Source organism: Anabas testudineus, chromosome 8 (assembly GCF_900324465.2).
Source record: "Anabas testudineus chromosome 8, fAnaTes1.2, whole genome shotgun sequence".
NCBI classification, from domain to species: Eukaryota; Metazoa; Chordata; class Actinopteri; order Anabantiformes; family Anabantidae; genus Anabas; species Anabas testudineus.
In genome coordinates, this window is record NC_046617.1 from 21,052,434 (window position 1) to 21,074,786 (window position 22,353).

The 22,353-nt window shown below is 45.3% G+C and overlaps 1 protein-coding gene across 4 annotated transcripts in view; it reads left to right on the plus strand.

The window, feature by feature from the left end:
* Window positions 1-8,635, plus strand: part of plppr2a (phospholipid phosphatase related 2a) — a 92,034-nt gene extending 83,399 nt beyond the window's left edge. For all 4 annotated transcript variants that reach the window (XM_026348896.1, XM_026348889.1, XM_026348904.1 and 1 more), the window contains 5 exons: window positions 1,944-2,064; window positions 3,139-3,389; window positions 3,586-3,762; window positions 4,143-4,270; window positions 5,203-8,635. In XM_026348896.1, the coding sequence (XP_026204681.1) occupies window positions 1,944-2,064; window positions 3,139-3,389; window positions 3,586-3,762; window positions 4,143-4,270; window positions 5,203-5,311 (786 nt within the window). In that variant the 3' untranslated portion in view covers window positions 5,312-8,635. The remainder of the gene's footprint in view (window positions 1-1,943; window positions 2,065-3,138; window positions 3,390-3,585; window positions 3,763-4,142; window positions 4,271-5,202) is intronic.
* Window positions 8,636-22,353: the final 13,718 nt, after the last annotated feature.

Below are 22,353 nucleotides of genomic sequence, written 5' to 3' on the forward strand. Positions count from 1 at the left end.
AGACAATGGACTACTCTCTATACTCGTCATGTTAGATCTTAGTGCTGCATTCGACACTATAGATCACAACATTTTATTACACAGACTGGAACATGTCGTTGGAATCAAAGGAACAGCACTAGAGTGGTTTAAATCATATCTATCAGATAGATTTCAGTTTGTACATGTTAATGATGAGTCTTCCATGCACAGCAAAGTCAGCTATGGAGTTCCACAGGGATCTGTGCTTGGACCGATTCTTTTCACTTTATATATGTCCCCTTTAGGCAATATTATTAGGAAACACTCTATAAATTTCCATTGTTATGCAGATGATACCCAGCTATATTTATCTATGAAACCAGGAGAAACTAATCAATTAGTCAAACTTCAGGAATGCTTAAAAGACATAAAGGCCTGGATGACCTCCAATTTCCTTCTCCTAAATCCGGACAAGACAGAGGTTATACTGTTTGGGCCTAAAAATCTCAGAGACACTATGTCTAAACACATTCTCACCATTGATGACTTAGTTCTGGCCTCAAATAATACTGTAAGAAATCTCAGAGTTATCTTTGATCAGGATATCTCCTTCACTTCATACATCAAAGTAATATCTAGAACTGCCTTTTTTCACCTGAGAAACATTCAAGTTAAAATTAGGAGCATCCTGTCCCAAAGTGATGCTGAAAAACTAGTCCATGCATTTGTTACTTCCAGACTGGACTATTGTAATTCATTATTAATAGGATGTCCCAATAACTCATTAAAGAGCCTCCAGTTAATCCAAAATGCTGCAGCCAGAGTTCTGACTGGAATTAGTAAGAGAGATCATATTTCTCCAACGTTAGCTTCTCTCCATTGGCTCCCTCTTAAATCCAGAATTGAATTTAAAATTCTTCTCCTAACTTATAAATCCCTTAATAATCAGGCTCCATCTTATCTTAAAGACCTCATAGTTCCTTATCTTCCAAGCAGAACTCTCCGTTCTCAGACTGCAGGTTTACTTGTGGTTCCTAGAGTTTCCAAATGTAGAATGGGAGGCAGAGCCTTTAGCTACCAAGCCCCTCTCCTGTGGAACCAGCTCCCAGTTCAGGTTCGGGAGGCAGACACCGTCTCTACATTTAAGACTAGACTTAAAACTTTCCTTTTTTATAAATCTTATAGTTAGAGATGGATCAGGTGACTCTGAACCATCTCTTAGTTATGCTGATATAGCTTAGTCTGCTGGGGGACCTCTACTGATACACTGAGCTCCTCTCCTCTCTCCTTTCTCTTGTATCAATGCAAATGCCACCATGTCATGTCATTAACTTTGTGTCTTCTCTCTCCTGTAGTTGTGTTTCCTCTCTGTCTCCCTCTCTCTGTACTTTTCTGCAGGTATCCTCGGCCTGGAGCTGTACATCTCCAGAATCCAGTTCATCTGCCCAATGTTCTTGATGCTTGTTGTTGTCTTTATTGCCTGCTGTTCTTTTCTCTCTTCTCTTTCCACTCACCCCAACCGGTCGAGGCAGATGGCCGCCCACTATGAGCCTGGTTCTGCTGGAGGTTTCTTCCTCTAAAGGGAGTTTTTCCTCTCCACTGTTGCCTAAGCTTGCTCAAATGGGATTGTTGGGTTTTCTCTATAATTTTTTGTATAAATATTTTCTGTAAGGTCTTAAACCTTACACTGTAAAGTGCCTTGAGATAACTTCTGTTTTAAATTGGCGCTATACAAATAAAATTGAATTGAATTGAATTGAATTGAATATTGGTTATAAAAAGCATTGCTTTTATTTGGGATAGGTTGGGATGAGAAATTACATATTTACAGTGTAGAGTAAGGTTTTTCACTGCAGTCATGAACTGTAATACACATGTACTGCATCACTGCAGTACAGTTAGTACCAGATGTACTAACATGTGTGTACCTAAAAACACAACATGCAGTGTTTCCATCTCTTCTGTTTTGTGTGTGTGCACAGATTCTTGTTGGAGAGCTGTGTGCCTTCTTCACCAAGGCAGCTGGAACCCAGGAGAAGACCATTGTCACGGCAGACTGCTGCTACTTCAACCCCCTACTGAGACGCATAATACGTTTCCTAGGTGAGTGTGCACTTTAGTGTTCCACAGCCTCTCCGATCTGCTCTGTGTGGTTATGTCAGGGAGAATGAGACATGACATCAGAAGATGAAAATGTTGTGACCTCACATATTGTGACTACACTGCATGTAGCCGGTAACTGGATAATAAATCTAGTATTTAATCTTTGGGGTAACATATTCGAGAGCGTGGCAGAAAGACACATGAATACTCAGCAGCCTACAGAGTTGCATCTTGAACTGAATGTGCTGAGGTGAAGGCTTCTGTTGCAATTTCACACCTCAGCTGATAATAACGTGTTGAAGTTATTTTAAGGAGAAAAACTCATTATCACCTGCTTTATCTCACAGTACTGTTTTGATATTGGTTTCTGCCAATCATGTAATGTGCCGCTTCATTTTCCTCTCATACAGTGGTACGAAAAGAAACTGGAATTATCTGCATATATTTAACGATTTGTCTTAAAACACCTTCAATATATTTGAACAATTTACTTCTGTTGATCCAGCTCAGATCACTACAAAAGCCAAACGCAGAAGCTGAATGAGGTTAAAAAGAAGCTCATAGTAAGAGCTAAAGGCTTAATGGAGTCATTGGAGCTGGTTAATAAGAGTTCATGGTTCATGGATCTTCGTGTCCACAGCAGAACACCACAGAAGAAGCTTCTGCTCTCCAGTAAAATATTGCTGCAGCTGAAATTTGCCAAAGAGCAGTTTGACACTCGCCAACACTACAGGAAAGAATTTCTGGACTGATGAAACTGAGGTAGACTAGTTTGGGACAAACCTTGAGAGAGCCCTTCACACCGGCGTCCTGAGAATCTATCAGAGAAGAAGCAGTTCTGTGAGGAAGCTGGTTTGAGGTTATTGTTGCTAAAGGAGGTTAACAGTCGTTAGTAGTAGGATGTTTAATGGCTGTGGTCATATTAGAATTGTTTGTTCTATTGGTTTAAGCACATTATGTCACTTTTTATGACCCATTAATGCAGAAAACCTAAAACCAGACGACTATGATTCAGATTTTTTTTTTACCACTCTTGTTTATCCTGATTTTCCCATGCTACCACTCTCTAATCAGGTGTCTATGCCTTTGGCCTGTTCACCACCACCATCTTCGCCAATGCCGGCCAGGTGGTGACAGGAAACCAGACACCTCACTTCCTGTCTGCCTGCAGACCAAACTACACAGCGTTAGGCTGCCAGTCTGCCATGCAGTACATCACAGAGCGTCGCGCCTGCACAGGAAACCCACTGATTGTCATGTCTGCACGTAAATCCTTCCCATCGAAGGACGCCGCGCTCAGCGTCTACTCTGCAGTGTACACAGTGGTAGGTTGGAGGCTGTGTAAAGATTTGTCAGCTTGTTAAACCCTCGCTCCATCAGCTGTTGTTCCTGAACCAATAATCACAGTAGAGGATTCATTTGTTATGTTTTTTTACTGAGTTCTAGTTTCTGCTTAGTTTGGTTGGAACCGTTTTCCATATGTGCACACGTGTCCTGTGTTGTGTCCTTTCCCCTTTCTAGATGTATGTGACACTGGTGTTCAAGACCAAAGGCACACGGCTGACCAAGCCCACCATCAGCCTCACGCTGCTCTGTCTGGCCATGCTGGTAGGCGTGATTAGAGTGGCTGAGTACCGCAACCACTGGTCTGATGTCCTGGCAGGTTTCTTCACCGGAGCAGCCATCGCTGTGTTTTTGGTGAGGGGAGAAGAGACGTGAAGGATGGTGGCACATGAAGCTCTCAGTAGAGTAGACATATCTTTTTCTGTGCAGCACATCACAAATGGTAAATACAACCCCCAAGACAGATTGTAATGTGATTACTCAAACTTACTGAGGCGCTCTGGGAAGCATTTGACCAGTGCAGTGGGAGCAGGAACATGCTGGTGACAGATGGTTTTCAAAGACTATATTTCAGATTAAATTCACTGTGTATTAATTTGCTGATATAATTCCAAGTATCATGGTTGGTGCTGTGCATCATCTGATACCATAAGCACATTGAGCTGGACTTAGCAGCTGTACACGTCCAGTCCACGCTCCTCCTATTTTATCTTGTTCTTCTTCTCTGTCTCCAGGTGACATGTGTGATTAACAACTTCCAGCAGCTGCAGCCCAGTCCTCTTCCACAGCGACCACAGCGCCCAGAGTCCATGCTGGGCATGCCCATGGTGACACTGCCCAGTGTAGAGAGTCCACTCGAAAAGTTAAGTGGCCCTCAGGTAAGGGGCGGGGGTGGACGTGAGGCACGGCGGCGCTCACAAAAGAGGGGCTGACACATACACCCCTTGTCTCTTACCTGAATGTTTTGTCCTGCTTTTTCCTCCCAAAGAGAACAAATCACCAAATGTGCATGTTCCAAACCTCACGTGTCCGAAAGATAAGAACACACCTGAGATTTGTTCTACGGGTGTGAAATGAGCTGAGGTTCTAATTCAGCCAGAGGATGGAACAAATTCCAGTGTGAATGGAAAGAGGCACTTCTTACCTCTAACCCCACAGTGTTGCTCACGTCCCTGTTATCAGGGATTTAGAGAGTCACTTATCTTTTTGAGGTGACTCAGCAGTTTGGCTGAGGTGTAATTTACCTTTCAGATTTAGTGCAAAGCAGCAGGCTGCAGGGAAACTATAAATTCAGCTGAGGCGAAAAGAAAAGGTGCCGGTCCCCTCAAGCTCTAGCTCCTGTTCAACAGGGCTGCGCTTACTTATGGTCTCGTGGCTGAAGCTGCACTGAAGCACGAATCCAAGTATTTAGGAAAATGTCTTGTGCTGTCTGTGGTCTGTCACCGTCACTAACCCTCACCTGACTGCCTCTTTTCCTCTGTCTCCCACCTCTCCTCTCAATCTGCTCCCTTACCCCTCACTCTCCTCCAGCATCCTGCACTCTCCTCTTCCTGCCCACCTTACAACACCTACGTCCAACCATTCTAACCAACTTTGAACCTCTTGCCTGTCATTGTCTTTCCCACTCTCTCCGTCCTTCGTTTCCTTATTTCTGTTTTTGCTCAGTCACATCTCCTCCCTCACTCTTCATCCCGTACATTTCTCTTGATTATTCTTTTCTTTGCTTTTTCTCTTTTCCTTCGCCTTCTCTCTGCCCCGTCCTCTCTCTTTCTCACTCCTCTCTTTCCCCTGCAGACTCCTCGTGGATCTCCGTTCACCGAGATCACATGACCATCAGCCCTATCGGTTCCCCGCCACCCCCGATGTCCTCATACCGTCTCGCTCCATTTCCAGCGAAGTCTAGACGAGCAGCACTCGCCTCGCTGTGCCGCCCATCCGGCCGGGCGGTACGCCACGCTGCACCGCTCGTACTCTACGCAGGTCTAGACCTCTTCTGACGCATGACACCCTGTTGCCCTCTCAAACCCGGGGAACCGATAGGCCAACCGTTCAAAGACTTTCTCTTTGCTGGACACCCAGTAACATGCTGAACATTCAGTACAGAGTCAGGTACATCTCTCTCTTTCTGAATATCCTCTGACTTTTTTGGTATAAACTCAAACACGTGAAGCTGACTTTCACCTGCAGCGCAGTGCTCTGTAAGGAAAAACACATCAGACCACTGAGAATGTCCGCTGCGTCTTCTTTTCCTTTCACAACCGTCCGAATGAGATTTCACCAGTTTGAAGGAGGAACGTGCAGAGAGCTGAACATGGCGGTGAACTCCCAGGACACAGCTTTGATGTGGGCTGTCAGGAGGTGGCCATGTTGGACCAAAGAAACCCACTGATGGATTTGTGTGCTGCAGAGATTCACTCATGCTTTTACCAAGTCATGCACACACACACACTCTACATTTCTCCATGGTCTCTTCTGTCCTTATCTCATACCTTTCACACACACCGTAGTCTGAGTAGCACCTAGGCAGCTTCGCATGAGGTTTACTCAGATCAAAGGATGCGTTTCAGATCTCTCAGCAGAAGCACCAGACAAAAGCAAACAGGATGAAAGCACATACGTCTTCACTTCTTCTTCATGTTTTCTTCTCTCAGATGGTTGCAGCTTCGCCAAAAACTGACATGAAATACATTTGATAAGACAAAGCCAAGCTACCGACTGCAGGTGGCACAGCAGATTCGTTTTTTGTACCCTCTTCAAACAAAACACTCTGTGCTGCTGACAGCCGGCATTGCTCAACATCGACTCGAATTTCTTTCTCAACTCATCTAGAAAAGGTTAACTGTAGTCATGCACTTATCATGATGCATTTTTGAGATTTTATTATGGATTTCTTTATTGACATGTACATAGAGTGTAGTTACAGTTTTGCTGACTTTGATTTGCACATCTTTCCTCTCCGAGCACCTCTTTTTACAGCTCTCCCCTCCGTGGCGTTGGTATCTTCACTTTAAAACCATCACTATGCTGTGAAATGTTTCCCTCTGCTGGACAACACACAAGAAGAAAAACATGCTTTACAGAGCACACTGATATTCAAATATGTTCAAAAGCACACATGTGCACAATCACACTTAGAGTCTACAACAAAACTGAACACAGCCCCTTAGTAACTGAAAAGTCGTTCAAAGTAAACACAGTTATCATTGTAATGTCGCCTCTCCACCATTATCAGGTCTCATAATCTAGTCTCTTAGTTGTTCAGAAGATTCTTTGTTCTACAGAGTCGCGTTGTATCGGACACCAGCCAGACCCCAGCTGAAAAACGTGCTGTTTACAGGCACTTTTAGAGACTCCTTGATGTAATTAGCCTCAGCAGGAAATTAAAGAGAAACGGATCGTTGTTGCGGATGAACTGACATTTATCATTTAACTTTTTTAAAGGTTGTTATTCTGCCTTTAATTAATGGGAGGGTTCGCCTCACCAGCCTGACACAAACCAGAGCTGCTGTGGTTACGTGGCGCTGTAACCATTCAGCCACCATGGCACAGACAAACCGATGTTCACTGCATATAATCTGACTTACGTCACGTAGAAAAGTTTGTTGAAGCTCATCATTCGTCACAAGTAAACTGACTTTTGTTGCATTGATGTTGTACTGTAACACATGTATATTGTAGGTGTTACTGTACATTCCTTCCCTGTAACCCAGTTTGTAACACAGACACTTGTTTGTAAGATATTGTACATACTCTCTTTTGTACTTTGAGTGGGATTTTTACACCAACATCGCCAACATTTAAGTGTAGAGACTGGGACAAATGTTAATAAGGTGCTGAATCACTCTGAACACAAACCTGGATCAGTTGGAAAACACCCAGATCTCACTGAGTCAAACCGGTTCGACTGAGTCACACGATGCTGTGTGTTCGTAAAGTCTCCGATCATCAGATCGGAATAATTAATGGATGTGATTTTCCCCTGTTGTTGTCAAGTTATCACACATAACGTGTTTTGTCAGCCGGTGTTAGGAAAGCGAACACAGCACAGGCTCAATAAAAATACAACATGTTACAGCAGCTTTGGTTATTTCTGGGCACTTGAAAAACACACAGCAGACATGGAGCAGCCTTCATTTGAAATGTCTTCTTATATCTCTGTTTTTAGTCTCCACCAACTCTTAAAGTGCTCAGTGCTCAGGATGCACGCTGCCTACAGTAAGATGGATGGATGTGGAGCTACTGAGCAGCTTGTTCCAGTGAGAAGTTTCATTTCAAATCACAGAGATGTTCCACAGTTGTGAATTTGTGTCACACTCATGATCTTTGCATCACTTTGCTCCCCCTGTGCTGTCCACTCTGAAGTGTCCCACTGACACCTTGTATATGTCCTCTCCAGTGCAGTCGATCAGTATCTGAGGACGTAGAACCTGAGGAGCATCTGTCTCTCCAGAAAGAGACAGATGCTCCTCAGGTCAGAGTGTGTTCTCCTCCGGTTCCACCATCATCACCACAGCTTTAGTTTCCTGTGGAGTCTTCAGTTACCCGTGTTTGAAATCAGAGAACAAACTCCCTGCAGTCGACTGACGTGAATAAAAAGCACCGGTCTCCTTCAGATCTGCAGCTCTGAGGGAGAAACACGTTTCCTTTGATCCTGTTGCAGCAAACCCTGTGTTTTGTAAAGACTTGTGTGACGAGAACAATAAATGGATATTCCAGTATGAAAAGCTGTGTCAGTGTGTGTGTGGAGAGCAGCGTATTCACACAACGAGCTGTTGGAGTCTTTGGATCCAGAGATTTCAGAAACACTGTAAAGAATGTGAGGAAAAGACAAGTCGCTGCTGCAGATCAGTGAGTTCTTGTTGTAGTCGTTGCCTCCAGGTTACAAGCTGTGTCTCATTTAACAGGAGCAGCTGTGGGTGGACAGACGACATTAGAGACCTCAGACTTTGCTCTGGTCACCCAGCTGAGCAGGATTCTGAATGAGCTTTTTAGATTTCAATATTTTTACACAACATTGAAATCCAAGTCACACATTTCTAGCTTTGGCCACGACGTGACTTCCTCTGACAGTTTCATTTAAACCTCTGTTACATCCAATAAACAGCTTTGAACTCTTACTTTGAATGTAGGCCGTTTACTTCTTACAGTACTTACTGAGGGTCTGAGAACTTCTTCCATCACTGGACACTAACTTCTAACGTTTGCTGTGTCATCTCAGTGCTGCCATCATGTGGTTTCATGTGTCTTTACCGTCCAGGAGCAGAAGTGGAGCTTTTCTTATGTCACCATTCATTTATATAGAACTCCACTGACTAAAATAATAATTCTACACTAAAACATAAAGTTATTATATAAACTCTTCAACAGTATCATTATTGTAATTTCCTCAACAAGTAAAATGGTCTGAGCAGATAAAATGTGACGAGTACAGTAGATGAATAATATACTCGTCCTCCCGTCTGCTTCTTTATAAAACTAAATCTCAGTCGAACAAGCAGAGCATCCATTAGAGGAGGTCGTCTCATCCCCAGGGGACCAGTACGTCTTTTCAATCACAGCATCACAGGAAAACTAAAACGACGGCTCAGTCATCAGATGGACTCGCTGCTCCTGTTTGTTCCTGTTTGTCATATAAATCACAAAAATCACATGTGCAGAAGTAACATTCATCACTTCCTGTCACTGTGACGTGTCCCTGTTTCCTGAGCCATCAGTACACGCTGCTCACGATCACCATACTCTAAATACTGAAGAAAGGCTGCAGTTCATTTAGAGTTTCTAATCTTTATCTGCTGCGGATTAGTTAAAGAATCACAGACTCTGTCTCCGTCTAACTTTCCCAACATTAATGACCATTCTTTAGTTTCTTATGTCTTATCGCACACACAGTGACCTTGTTTTAACCGTGTGTTTCACAGTTTTACCCTAAAGAAATAAAACACAATACTTCAGCTATAACAGAAGATTCCTAGTTAAAAACCAACTGTAGTAAAGGTCTTCAGTGAGATTTCTACTTTTCTTTACTTGTGAATTTCTTACGGCTGCTTTTATTTTCTTGCTTAAAACTTTTCACTTGCTCCTTTATCTTGTGCTGGATTCAGGTCAGAGCAGAGTTTTCTGATTTCATGGCGCTTGCTGACTCTACTGTACATTGAATCTGTGGTTCCTAAGACTCTCCTCTGTCCTCAAACTGCAGCTAGTTAGTTAGTTAGTTAGTTAGTTAGTTAGTTAGTTAGTTACTTAGTACAACCTTAACTTCATCCAAACTGCCCACTACAGCGATGTCAGCTGTGAGTTTATGAATTCATGTCTCACAGAAGTTACTGCTTCACAACCTGACTTGTTTGCTCGAGTTTCGTTGTAAACGTTATAAATAGCTAAGATCTAGAACGAGATGATGCTTTAAGAACTTTATTAACATGTTTGGTCATAAAACATGTTAATAAAGCCATAAAACCTTCAAGCAGCCAGACCATCATTTACCCGTCACACTCATTCCTTCTGCACTCTACAGGCTGTTGTGTTAAGGATCTTTGTCACGTTGGAAACTTCCTCTCCCGTGTTGGTGGTCGGACTCTGACCTTTGCACTCCTGCAGTCACTCTGGAGAGAAAACGCATTTGCAGGTTAAATCCTCCAGATGGCAGTGTGCTGCACGCCACAGTCAGACTGTTCAGACATCTTACATGAAGACATTTTCCAAGCTGTGTGCTGAGATGAAAAGAACAATCAAACAGCAGCTAATGAGAAGATCTGCACCTGTGTTCACTAATGAGGCATAATGAGATCCATTTTCTTAATGTCACAGATAATGGAAAGAATTACCTACACATCGGTGTGTGTGTGTGTGTGTGTGTGTGTGTGTGTGTGTGTGTGTGTGTGTGCAGCCGTCACTCTGCGTGCCTGATTTTCACACCAAGCACCTTTTCCTCTCATTTCAGAGATTCACATGCATAAAACACAGAGAACACGACGCATGATTACACTGAAAAGCTGATCAAAGAAGCTGTACAGTACAGCTGACACTAATTGCAGCCAGCTCAATTCTGCAGACTTTCTAGAGGGCTGCACCTGCAATTCCTAAGAAACTCTGCTTGACTGGATTTAAGCGGCCACCAAACATCCCAGTCAGAGAGGTTCAAAGGATGACGCTGTTTCCTCGGTGAAATCCCACCTGCAGCGTCTTTCTGCTTCTTTTTCTGCCTTACAGGCCTCATTAGTGTGGGCAGCACCACTCCTTCTGTTAGTTTGCTGGAGATTTTAATTCCACAGTCGTTCTTCTCCACATCACAACCTCAAGTGTTTTCTGCTGATTTTAGGCACATTTAGTTTCAACCAGCACAAACATGATCAGTGTGGCCAACACAGAGCGGAGAGGTTTGCAGAGTGAAGGGGGCATGTGAGGTGACAAAGGAGCAGAGACGCAGAGGAATCACGTTTGGATAGTTCAGTGTTTTTCGGAGCAGCCACGACTGAAGCAGCAAAATTAAAGTGGATATCGATGGAACCTGTGATTCTCCTGTTTGGAACAGAATTTTTATGCAACGCCCTTTGAACCTCACATCCTCTTTCATAGCCAATGGTAGCAGTTAATTGCAGTGCTGATCCTGAGCACATGCACAAAGTCACACAACCAAATGGGTTTTTTTATCTGGAGCTCGGAGCAGATCGAGCAGCTGACTCTGAACTTCCAGTCAGGTTTTCCTCCTGTACTGTGTTCACTGTTGAACTGACGCTCTCTGTATGTGTTCGCATGATGACCAGGAAGAAAGACTGAATCTTTCCTGCCTTAAAATTAAAAGCTGTTTGTTTTGGACTAAACGTTCTCTGGATTAACTAACTTGTTGTGGAAGCTCGTGTCTCACTGTGAGTGACTAAGATTTGTTAGTTTACTGAACTGATCGTGTCGTAGTTTGAACTCAAACCTCAGCCCTGTTTGATATATTTATTTCTAGATTTATACTTATTCTTACTTATTCTTTTCTGAGGTCAGTAAAAAACCATCATCTCAAGCTTTTCCCAGTGACTTTGATAAATATGAATTCAGCAGCAACCTTCACATCATGATTCCTGTTTTTTCATCATTGTGAAAATAAACAGCCCTGACCTTTATTAGAGACACAGTAAGTTTCCACCAGCACTGTTTTTTATTATTATTATTATTTATTAAATTACAAAAACAGAACAACAGTGCATGCTGGGAAGCCTCCTGATGTGGTTGTTTTTATCAATTTTATCAAAAGTAGATTAAACTGTTAAAAAATTAATTCACTCAAACGACTAAAAGCTACAATTGTTAAGTTAAAAAATATTTTAGCTGATTCCACAACGTTCCTGAACCATTAACAGTGGAAGAAATGTTCCATCAGTACTTTCGGTGCAGTCTTAGACCCATCTCTTGATCTGCATTCTGTTTTTTCTAACTCCCTGAACACTGAACACTGAACATTCAGTTTGTTTTGGATAAGACTGAAAAGGGAAAATGAACCCAACGACTCACGGATCATATCAAGATTTTCTTTTATTTTCAATCTGAAATGAAATCTTAGGACTGAGCTTAAATTCTGTGTGTGTGTTTTTTCCAGCAGTGGAAGCAAGCAGGTGTCAGCCGAGGAGCGAGAGAGAATCTGTAACAACCAGACAACGCGGCACTTCCACCTGAATCTCAAATTCCATCCCACTCCACGTTGTCTTCTGTCTGCTGGGACTCGGGACATGTTTCTAAAAGCAGGCGCTGTGGGTTCGGGGCATCAGTTTCCCCTGACAGTTGGGAGGTGAAGTGCAGTCAGCTGAGGCTCCATTGAGGAAGTTGCACATGTCATCGCCGTGGTTAAGTGGAGGAGAGGAGCAGAGACAAGCTGGATGAGTCATGATGGGACAGACGGAGACATGGCCGGGAGGGAGGGGGTGTGTGGAGCTGCTATTGAATTTGTATAGAATAGAAGCTACAGAGCAGGTGTAGCTTAGCTTATTATGTTTCTAGTCCTCTTATTCTCCTTACATGAAAAATAATATGACTTCAGTAATAACACACGTCTCACACACACACACACACGCACAGATACCAGATACCAGCTCAATATTCATTTAGTTAAATTATAATTGTTCAGGCAGAACTACGGGCTGACACAATGAAATTACACATAAGCGTGAGTTATTGATTTTGTGTTGTGTGCAGCGGGTGTGAAATAAATTGAAAGTATTACTGCAGCGTGGAGCAGAGCGTGGAGTAGAGCGTGGAGCAGAGCGCTGCAGCGACAGGAACAGAACGTCTACACTTAAACTGTCCTTCTAACATGACGAGCAATTACACACCCCCAGTGGAAAACAGGACGCTTCAATCAGGCAAAGTTAAGACTTGGATCCAGCCGTGAAGTGGGGTTAATGAGTATGCTTGGCTTTAACCATGCATGCAGGATGTCGTGGGGGGGGGATAATGTTTGTTTAGATACATGAGTCCACAGATAATGTCTTCATTAACTATTGATGCAGGCCGATCTCTCCTCCAGCATCCGTACTGCATTCCCTCCACCTCTACACCTCTTTTCTCTTCTCACTCCATCTTATTTTATCTGAGCAGCCATGAAATCTGTAAATCCACCCCCCACCTCCACCTCCACCCCCACTCTCCTTTCTTGTCTTTCCATCTTCTCCTCTTCCACTTTTCTTTGCTCCACCCTCATCCTCATCTCTGTCTTCATTTCATTCTGTCTTTCTTTCTCTTTCACTTCACATAAGCACTAGACACCCCCCCCCCCCCCCCCCCAAGACACACACACACACACACACACACACACACACACCGCCACCACCACCACCACACAGCCCTTCACTTCTTGCATTATCTTTCCCGGAAATTGCATTTCCAGCACAGCCAGGGCCCCATTATGAAGAGCAAGCGACATGCTGTAACCTTTTTAAAAAGCCATTAGTGATGCACCTGCCCCTCCCCCTAACCCCCGTTTCCCCTCCCCCTTGTTCACAGCACCGACCCATCTACACCCCCTTCTCCCTTGTTTCACCCTCCCTGACCCCTCCCCACCCTCATGGCAGCTGTAATGTTATTAGAGCGTTTCTACAGCCATTACTCGACCAGCTCCCTGCTCCCCTGCTGAACATGGAGCAGATGCAGAGGGAGCAGAGCGGGGCAGTGGGCAGCGATAAGTGTGCAGGGTCAGGTGTAAAGGAGGGTTTATAACGAGTGGATGGACGGATATGAGGAGGAAAAAAGATGAATGCATGCAGCAGGAAAGATGGGAATGAGAGCGAGAGGAGGAGCAGGGATCGATAAAGGTAAACAATGAACTGTCTCTCTCCACCCCACCTCCCTGCTCCCTCGTTCAGCCCTTATCTAAACACAAACAGCAACTGTAGCAGCAGACCTGAGCATCACACAGTACAACCCGCACACACACACACACACAGCAGCAGCGGCTCGATACACAGTCAGTGAGGACTGCTGTTGTACGGTCATGTAGTGTTGTAGTCGTGGACCACACTGGCTGCATTATTGTCCAATTAGAATGCAGAGATGAGTCAAGGAGGGCAGTAAAGAGGGGAGTGGAGCAGTGGGGAGAGACAGAGAGCGAGGGTTGAGACAAGCCAGGCGCACAGACAGACACTAAATCCAATTGCATGGGCAGGTTCCAGGAAACGGGCAGTGCGGGATACAGCAGGAGGAGGAGGTGAAGGAAAGAGCCTTCTCCTCCTCCTCCTCCTTCTTCTTCTTCTTCTGTTTAGCACACAGCCGAGCCTGTGAGCCTTGATGCAGCAGCTGTAGCTTAACTGTACTGTACGAGCCTACACGGGCACGGCCCGGCCCACTGACTGACTGTCAATGCTATGGAGGTGCTGCACCACACGAGCCTTCGGAGGAAAACCCAGAGGACACAAATCCATAAAAACAACCCACTGTATATTTTATGATCCTGCCCACTTCATAAAATCCCAATATCACACAGGAGGGTGTTCATTAAAGTCATTATTGGCTACACAAGCCAATCTGTGAGACGACTGCAGTGAGCGTTTCTAGGAAGACGTCTGTACATTCCCAGCGTGTACATCGAGCTGCATGAGGCTGAACTGCTGAAGGAGCTTCACATGGTGCTTTGTAATCTTCCTCCACACGGTTACGGATCTGCACTCGCACATGCACTTCTATTCATACAGTTGTGGATGCACACACACAGACACGTTCTACACTAGAAAACGTGATGATGAAGAAGAAGAAATTACATGAAACTCAGAGGAAAATACACAAATCTCAACATGTCACCATTTCTCTAACGTTAAGCAAGTGTTGAGAGAGTCTTTAACACTGTAGTCACACAAACTGGGTGTTGTTCTGCAAATTTGGAAATGACAGTGTTGTCAACATGTTGTAAATTAAAATGCATTTAGTTGTATTGACCATATCCATCTGACTGGGCCTCTCATCTCCTTCCCTGTCACTTATCTCTCTCCACCTCACCCCATCAACCCTTCCTCCCTTTTCTCTCTCCAGGCACTGACACCAAATCTCGCACCAGACGCCCTGTTGGTCGATACATGACATCATCAGTGGGCTGTGGGTGAGAGGCGTGCATTAGGAGACCCTGAGGGTCCAGCCTGTAAAACCGCTGCCTGCCAACGCTGCTGCTGCTGCTGCTACAGTAAATGTGACTGATGACAGGCTCAGGAGCCGTTTCACTCACAGCAAACACACACCGAGCTAATAGACAATAGGGACATTTATCTTGAGTGAGCTGTTGAGAGGAGGCCAGGTTGAAGGTGTCAGGACGTGGCCCCGCACTCTAAGACTGTGAAGCCGTCACTGCAGCCCCATCTGCATCTGACAATAAAACCTTTTCATTCCAATCACCGCTGGCTGACTGACGGACTGACAGACCTGCTTCTTGTCTGACGAGGCCTGGACGATAAGTTCATACACTCTTATGTTGGTGCTCCTTGCCTGAAGCTGTCACCAGCTTTACAGAGAGCTGGGGGGCTCCGGTCTGAAGCTGGACAGCCAGGATCAAAGAGCAGAGGAGGGATCGATATCCATAAAGCAGAAAACACCTCCCAGTCTGCTTAAGACAGCTGCAAACGGGAAAATCACTCGGAGTTTATGGCTGTGAGCTCGGCGGAGCATTTTAGCCTTTAGACTGACAGACAGAGAAAGACGGAGGGAGGGGGAGGGAGGACGAGGCAACTTGTGATTTCTTTTGTGGAACAGAAACATCTGTAAGATGTAGTAAATATTGGTGCATTTGTCCATCACCGTGAGTCGCCCCTGGCGCTGTGATTGTCGTCCGTGTGAAGGATCCAGTCATACAGAAACTCAGGCTGACAGCTGCCAAACACGGAAAATCTGCCACAGCTTTAAATTACAGTGCTCGAAGAAGTACTTCCTGTGTACTACTACTGGGTACAAGTGGTACCTGATGGTATATTTGACTTTTCTGCTTAACCTGTAATAAATGATGACAGGTTATACACATTTTAAGTTTGTGAGTTAAATGTTCCAAAACTGTTTCAGTTTCAAAACTGACTTTATGACAGCAGGTAACAGCTGATCCAGCTTCTTCTCTAACATCACTTTGGATTTCACATCCTAAACTACGTCATTGTTTCCCAGCATGTTGCGGTTCTGACACACCAATCGATGGTCGGCCATCAGCCAGTGTTGGCATCAGGTGGTGCTGGTCGGACCCCGTCAGCCCCAGACCTGTTGGTTAGAAGGGTCACTGTGATTGGCTGTTCAGATCAGCGAATCACTGCACACACACACTCTTTCTCTTTCTGAATGATGCACACAGACTAACGCCACCTGCTGGTACACACACGTGTTTCTTAGTGCCACTTTTTGGTGACGGTATGGTCTCTGTTTATAATTCCATAATTGTCATTTCATATCGTTTAGATATTAATATATCAGACTATAGCTAATAGATCCCCGTTAGCATCAGTGATGAATTTTTCATACTTATTGACGTCTATGCAGAATCTTTACACGATGGTGTGTATGTACAGTGGGACCTGCCTTGTTCTCAGTAATAACACAACTGTATTAATACAACTTTAATTATAAAACAGCTACGGTCATTTTAAAAAACTATTTTGTGACCTTTTAATTCTCAGACTTCTCTTTCACCAGTTTTCTCTTCATACTAAATAATTTCATTGCTCCTCCTTCGCTGGAGAAGAATGTTTATTTCCCTGCAGACAGACTGGACGCTCTCACTACTTGTGGAAAACAAATTGTTTGATTTCTTTAGCAGATTTTCAAAGCTATTTCAGTAGGAGACAGATTCAGTGTGTGGCTCAGCTTATTGGAAATTATATTTAAATATGTTTGAGCCGACCATCAAATGTATTCATTACACAGCCACATGTTCTCTGTCTGAGCTGGAGATGAGTTCAATGAACATGTCACAGACAGTGATGTGATCACACACACACGATCACACACACACGATCACACACGTAAACAACCACATCACTTTTATCACACACACACATTCATCAGTGTCTTCTACTACGTCAGTGTCTCCCACCCCTCTGTCTGTCATCATGTAGCTGCGTGTTAATGAAATTAACCAATCAAGGAAGAAACTAATATCTATAACGATCGTGCTCACAGAGGGGACCCTGCACGTCCTCCCAGAGTTCATTTTGATTGGATAAGTCCTCTTTTGAATCATACAGTCATCAGTCATGTTTGTTGATATTGTTTGTCCACGTCGTCGCCCGGCGGAGCAGACTGGACACCAACTGTCACTGTTTGCGTTCAACATATTTACCAGCCTCATGGTCATAAAACTCACACTTTGATCATAATGTAGTCGAGTAAAATTCAACCTCAGATTCATGTTTTTATAGCTGCTGAACTGGGCGACTGCGAGCGCTCGTCCTGTTTCTGTACCTGAATCTACAGTTTAATTAAAGAAGTTGATTCACTTTCCTCCTGTAAAATATGTGGGTCAGGTGATGTGTAGTAGCTGCCCAGGTGTAGCTAGTGTTTCACCTTCATGTCGTATTTAGACTCACAACATCTAAAGGTGAGTTAGACGTTGCTGTGTCACATCACCTTTGTAGAGGGAGTTTTTAAGCCAACCCTTTTATTAAACCTAACCAAACTACTATTAATATTACTACTGACATTGTCACACCAGCCACCATTTTGGGCTGCAATTCCAAAAGACGCATGCTGCCATGGGGGCGCTGTTTCAAACAAAAAAAAAACTGCTGTGTCTCTTTAAGCACAGTGAAAAAATCCATGTGAAGAAATACCACTTGATATTCTTTTAACTAACAATTAGAAGTTAGTTAAAAGAATATTCATGTGTGTTGTGCTGAAACAGGAAGTCTGAATATGTGGTAACAGGACTTAAAGAGTCCGGACTGATGATGGTCTTACTGTGGGCCACATGAGGCTCAGAGCTTGTTCTCACAGTGACTGCATCTTGGTGTCATGTCTCCCACAGCCTGCTGCAGGACCAGATGAGACCAGGCAGCAACAGTGAGGGGAAAGCAGTTGGGGGGCATCACATTTCTCTATTCCCCATGTGTACATGTACAGTAGTGAATCGTGTACTGTGTGGACCATTTGACATCGGCCTGTCACTTCAGCCTGGAGCAGACTTTCAGGAACAACAGATTTCCATTCCCGATTCGTCTCCTGTCCTGTCCCTCTCTCCTGCCATCCCATAATCTTGTCACCCAGGTGAGGTAAAGGGGGCGTGACCCTTCCCTCACCCCAGCTTTGCACTGTGTGTGGTGCAGCAGACTGAAGTAGGCCCACTGAGCCGGGCTGCTCCTCCCAGCATGAATGTGCATGTTTGCGGTGAATCAAACCTGACTTTGAGTCCCCACGACTCACCTCCTCATTCCCACCGCCTCCTACTCCTCCGCCTCACTACCCACCCCCCTCCATAGCAGGTGGTGCCACTGGCAGCAGGGCAGAGAGAGGGCTTTGATTCCTAAGCCAGTGGGCTCAGTGCATATTCAAACTAGGCCTTTTGTTTGTGTTGCTGCGAGGCCCGAGTCAGACTCACATGCAGAGAATACAAATCAGACCTTTGACAGGAGCAGTTAACCTGCCTCTAAATATAGCTGCCCCGGGTCTGAGAGAGATGGAGGGAGCACACAGGGAGGGAGTGGAGAGGGAACATATAGAGAAGAGGTAAGAGAAGCCTTTCTTTCTTTCTCTACCTCCCCTCCCTCTTTTTGGTCTGCTATACGAAAGAGAATATGGTGCAAACAGTTCTAAAGAAATGACTGCTGAGCAATGCATTGCCATATGCAAAGCCAGTGTTATGTGAGTATTGGGGGTGTCAAAAGAGAGAAGGAATAAAAAACACATAGAGTCTGAGAGAGGGGGGCACAGTGGGGAGAGTGGCAAAAGAAAGATAGGGAGAGTCTGTTTAATAAAGCAGCAATCTTGAGGGAGCGAGGGTGAGAGAGAGAAGGAGAGGGAATGAGAAATGTGCTCATACCACAGGGATGTGAGCAGAGTGCAAAAGGGGGGTTGGAGGGGAGGAGAGTGGGGGTGCAGAGGAAAGACGGAGAGAAGGAATTAGAGAAGCAAGGAGCCCAAACAGGCAGGAAACAGGCCAGGAGCAGGACTTACAACCCAGACCACTTCACAACCCAAAACCACCTCAACACCGCGGGTTGTGCTGGCTCCTTCGCTGCCTCGGAGCTCAGAGGACAATCTAACCAAAGGAGACAGCTCATAACATAAGGAGCCACGTGCACGGAGTGTGCACGTGATGAAAAATCGAACCATGCAGTGATTGACAGGCAGCATGCAGCAGTGTTATGTAATGATGGAGCCGTATCAGCCGCAGAGTGATGGATGGTCAGATAGAGAGTGTGTGTGTCGGCCCAGTGAAACCTGCATCCAGTTACAGTTTGACAAAGAATAAAACCGTGATGAATGGTGGTGCAGTCCCACAGTGTGCCCACCTCGTCAGCTATACTCAGCTATTATGCAATGATGAAGCAACACTACTACTACTACCACAGTATACTACCTCCTACTTCCACTGGGAGCTGAGCCGTGTAATCCCCCAGCGGATAAGGCCTCCTTTGGGGAGATTTGGGAAGCAGAGATCCAGCTGAAGCTGCCAGTCCTCTCACTTTGGAAATTCAGCGTTTGGAAATCCCATGGGATTGGATTAGGATGGATATAGAGCCAGTCACTGAGAAGTTGCTGTCAGGGAGCTGCAGTGCTCACACACATCCACAGATTGTGCTCCTGAATGGGCAGACACTCACACTTCCTTTCCTTGTGCATCAGGCAGTAATGCACTTAGAGTCTGTCCATCAGCTGCTGATGAAAAGGAGCATTTTAAAGAGAAAATGAAAAAAGGCTTCTCGGGCCTAATTTTATGCGCAATGAACATTTTGTAGCAAGGGAGGCGGGGCCCAGAATTAATAACAGAAAGTGTCGATCATCGGCCCAGAATTTAAATGTGGGACCATCTGTAATTTGGAAAAGTTAATTAGCCAAACGCGCAGCGCGGTCATGTCCAGGGCAAACGGCTCCAAAGCAGAGCTCTCCAGGCAGCCTGCCACAGCCTAATGAGTGTCTCCCAGTGTGCAGGTTTATCATCGCAACACTTTGGTGAAGGTTACATTTGAATAATTTCCAAGCTTTAGTTAGAGACTATTGTTTAATGTGCCTGCTACAGTCTGATGGAATGAAGACACTGAGACAAAGGAGAAAGCCTTTGACACCACGCAAACTCCAGAGAGCCTGTTAAATTATCATTATTATTATTATTATTGTTATTATTATTATTATTATTATTAAGGATACATTTGATCCGGATCAGTGCGCACCAGCGTCGCCGTGATGTATGCGCCTGAATCGGTTTGTCTGTGAATCCTGACTCGTTGAGTCGCCTCCGCCGCGCCCCTTTGACCACGTTTGATTCGCAACAATGGGAGGACGGGAGAGAGAGAGAGAGAGAGAGAGAGAGAGAGAGCTGAGGGCAGGAGCAGAGCCACAAATTCCAGGATCTAAAGGAGGATAAAGGGTGTAGAGTGTCCGCCTCTCGGATCTTTCTTCGCCTCTTTTACCTTCGTATTTCCTACATGGGTGAGGCTTTTTGGGATGGAGGGAGGAAGAGAGGAAGACTGAGTTAGAGAGGGGGCGTTTCCCCCCCTCAGTGTGATTTCCAGATATTGCCAATCCACTGCCGTCGTTGAGTGTATGAGGAGGAATTGACAGACTTCCAACAATGGGTGAGTAGGGAACGAATCCTCCGGAGATGCCGCCGCTGTCGTTCTCTTCATAATCCGTTTGACTTTAATGCTGTGTAATAGAATTAATGCACACGCGTAAGTCACGCAGGGATGTGTGGACAATATGGCTACAGAGCAGTGCGAGGAGCTGTCAGTGTGTCAGGTGGCTTTATTCTAATGTCCGACCACCGCACAGAAAAGCATCTCCATGAAAAACGCACGGGGCGGAGGGGGAGAGCGCGGCAGTGGTGTCGTGGCATCACCGTGTCAGACCCCTCTCCCTCTGTCTTTATCCTCATTCATTCTTTTCCTCACGTAGTATTTTCCAACTTGCTCCGGAGCTTCTGTTTTTGTCTCCGCTGACTGAACTGAGATCAGAGAGTTGGACGTGACTTCGCTTGTTGCTCACAGGAGCGTGTGCGCGGCCTGTGGCACATGTCGGTGACTTTATTCATGGCCCCAGTAAAAAAAAAAAAAAGAAGAGGAGGGATGTGCTGTGTTTCCAGCAGCATGAGGAGAATGTGTTGGAGCAGCTTCATTTGATGTTTCCACACTAACACCAGGCTCATCTGCTCCTGCTCCATTCCTCATTCTCTTTCATGTTCCACAGCATCCTCGCCTAAGTTCTGTCAGTGTGTATGTGGCTAAACGCTGCACTTGAACTCTGCATCCGTCCAACAGGAGCTGTTCTCCGCTGCAGCGCTCAGCCTCTGTCCTGTGGACGGTTTCAGTAAGAATCAGTGAATTATTATTTATTATATATGATTCAGACTGTAGCTGACAATCAATTCACTTCATAGTGGCTGTGTGTTTGGGAGAGCGTGTGGCAGTGTGGCGTGCACGTGTGTGTGTGTGTGTGCCACAGAGAACGAACATCAATTTGAATGAGCCCGAGTGTGTGTGTGTGTGTGTGTGTGTGTGTGTGTGTGTGTGTGTGTGTGTGTGTGTGTGTGTGTGTGTGTGTGTGTGTGCAGCCCCTCAGGCACGTTGGCAGGCATGAACTCCCTGAACTCCATCCTTGTCCATTAAATTCCTATTGATCAAGCAGCAGAGAGACATAAAGTTCCATCTCCTCGGTTTCATGTGGGCTCGGCTCCGAGCTGCCTCTCCGTCTTTTAGGGTTTGCAGCCCCCCAGGAAAGAGGAGCAGGAGCCGGCGAGGGGAGAAAACTGGTGGAAGCTCTGGGAGTCCATTAGGAGAGAGGGATGAAGAATGAGTGAACGTCTGATTAATAAGCTGGAGTTGGACACGGACCCTGTGTGTGTGTGTTACTGTGTGTGTGTGTGTTACTGTGTGTGTGTTACTGTGTGTGTGTTTGTGTGTGTGTGTGTTACTGTGTGTGTGTGTCTTCCATTTAGTAATGCAGTAAAGCAGTACATATCCCTCCACTGGGAGCTGTCCTTGGTTCTGATCCGTGGCCCTATATTCCTCCCATTGCTACTGACAACACATACACACATGTACACCATCATACCCCCCTTCCACCCCCCACCCCCCAAATCAGTCCCCATTCTACTCCTCTTCCCCCTCCCTCTCCCCCACCCTGTTGATTGACATCCTCATGCGCTCCATTCGGCTCACTAAAAGCTGTGTGTGTGTGTGTCTGTGTGTGTGTGTTAGTTACTGTGACTGGTGGAGGCTGTTTGTTCGGGTGGTGCGGGGGAGGGACTGGGCCGTCCTCAGAGGGCCTCAAGCAGAGAGGATGCTGGGTAAA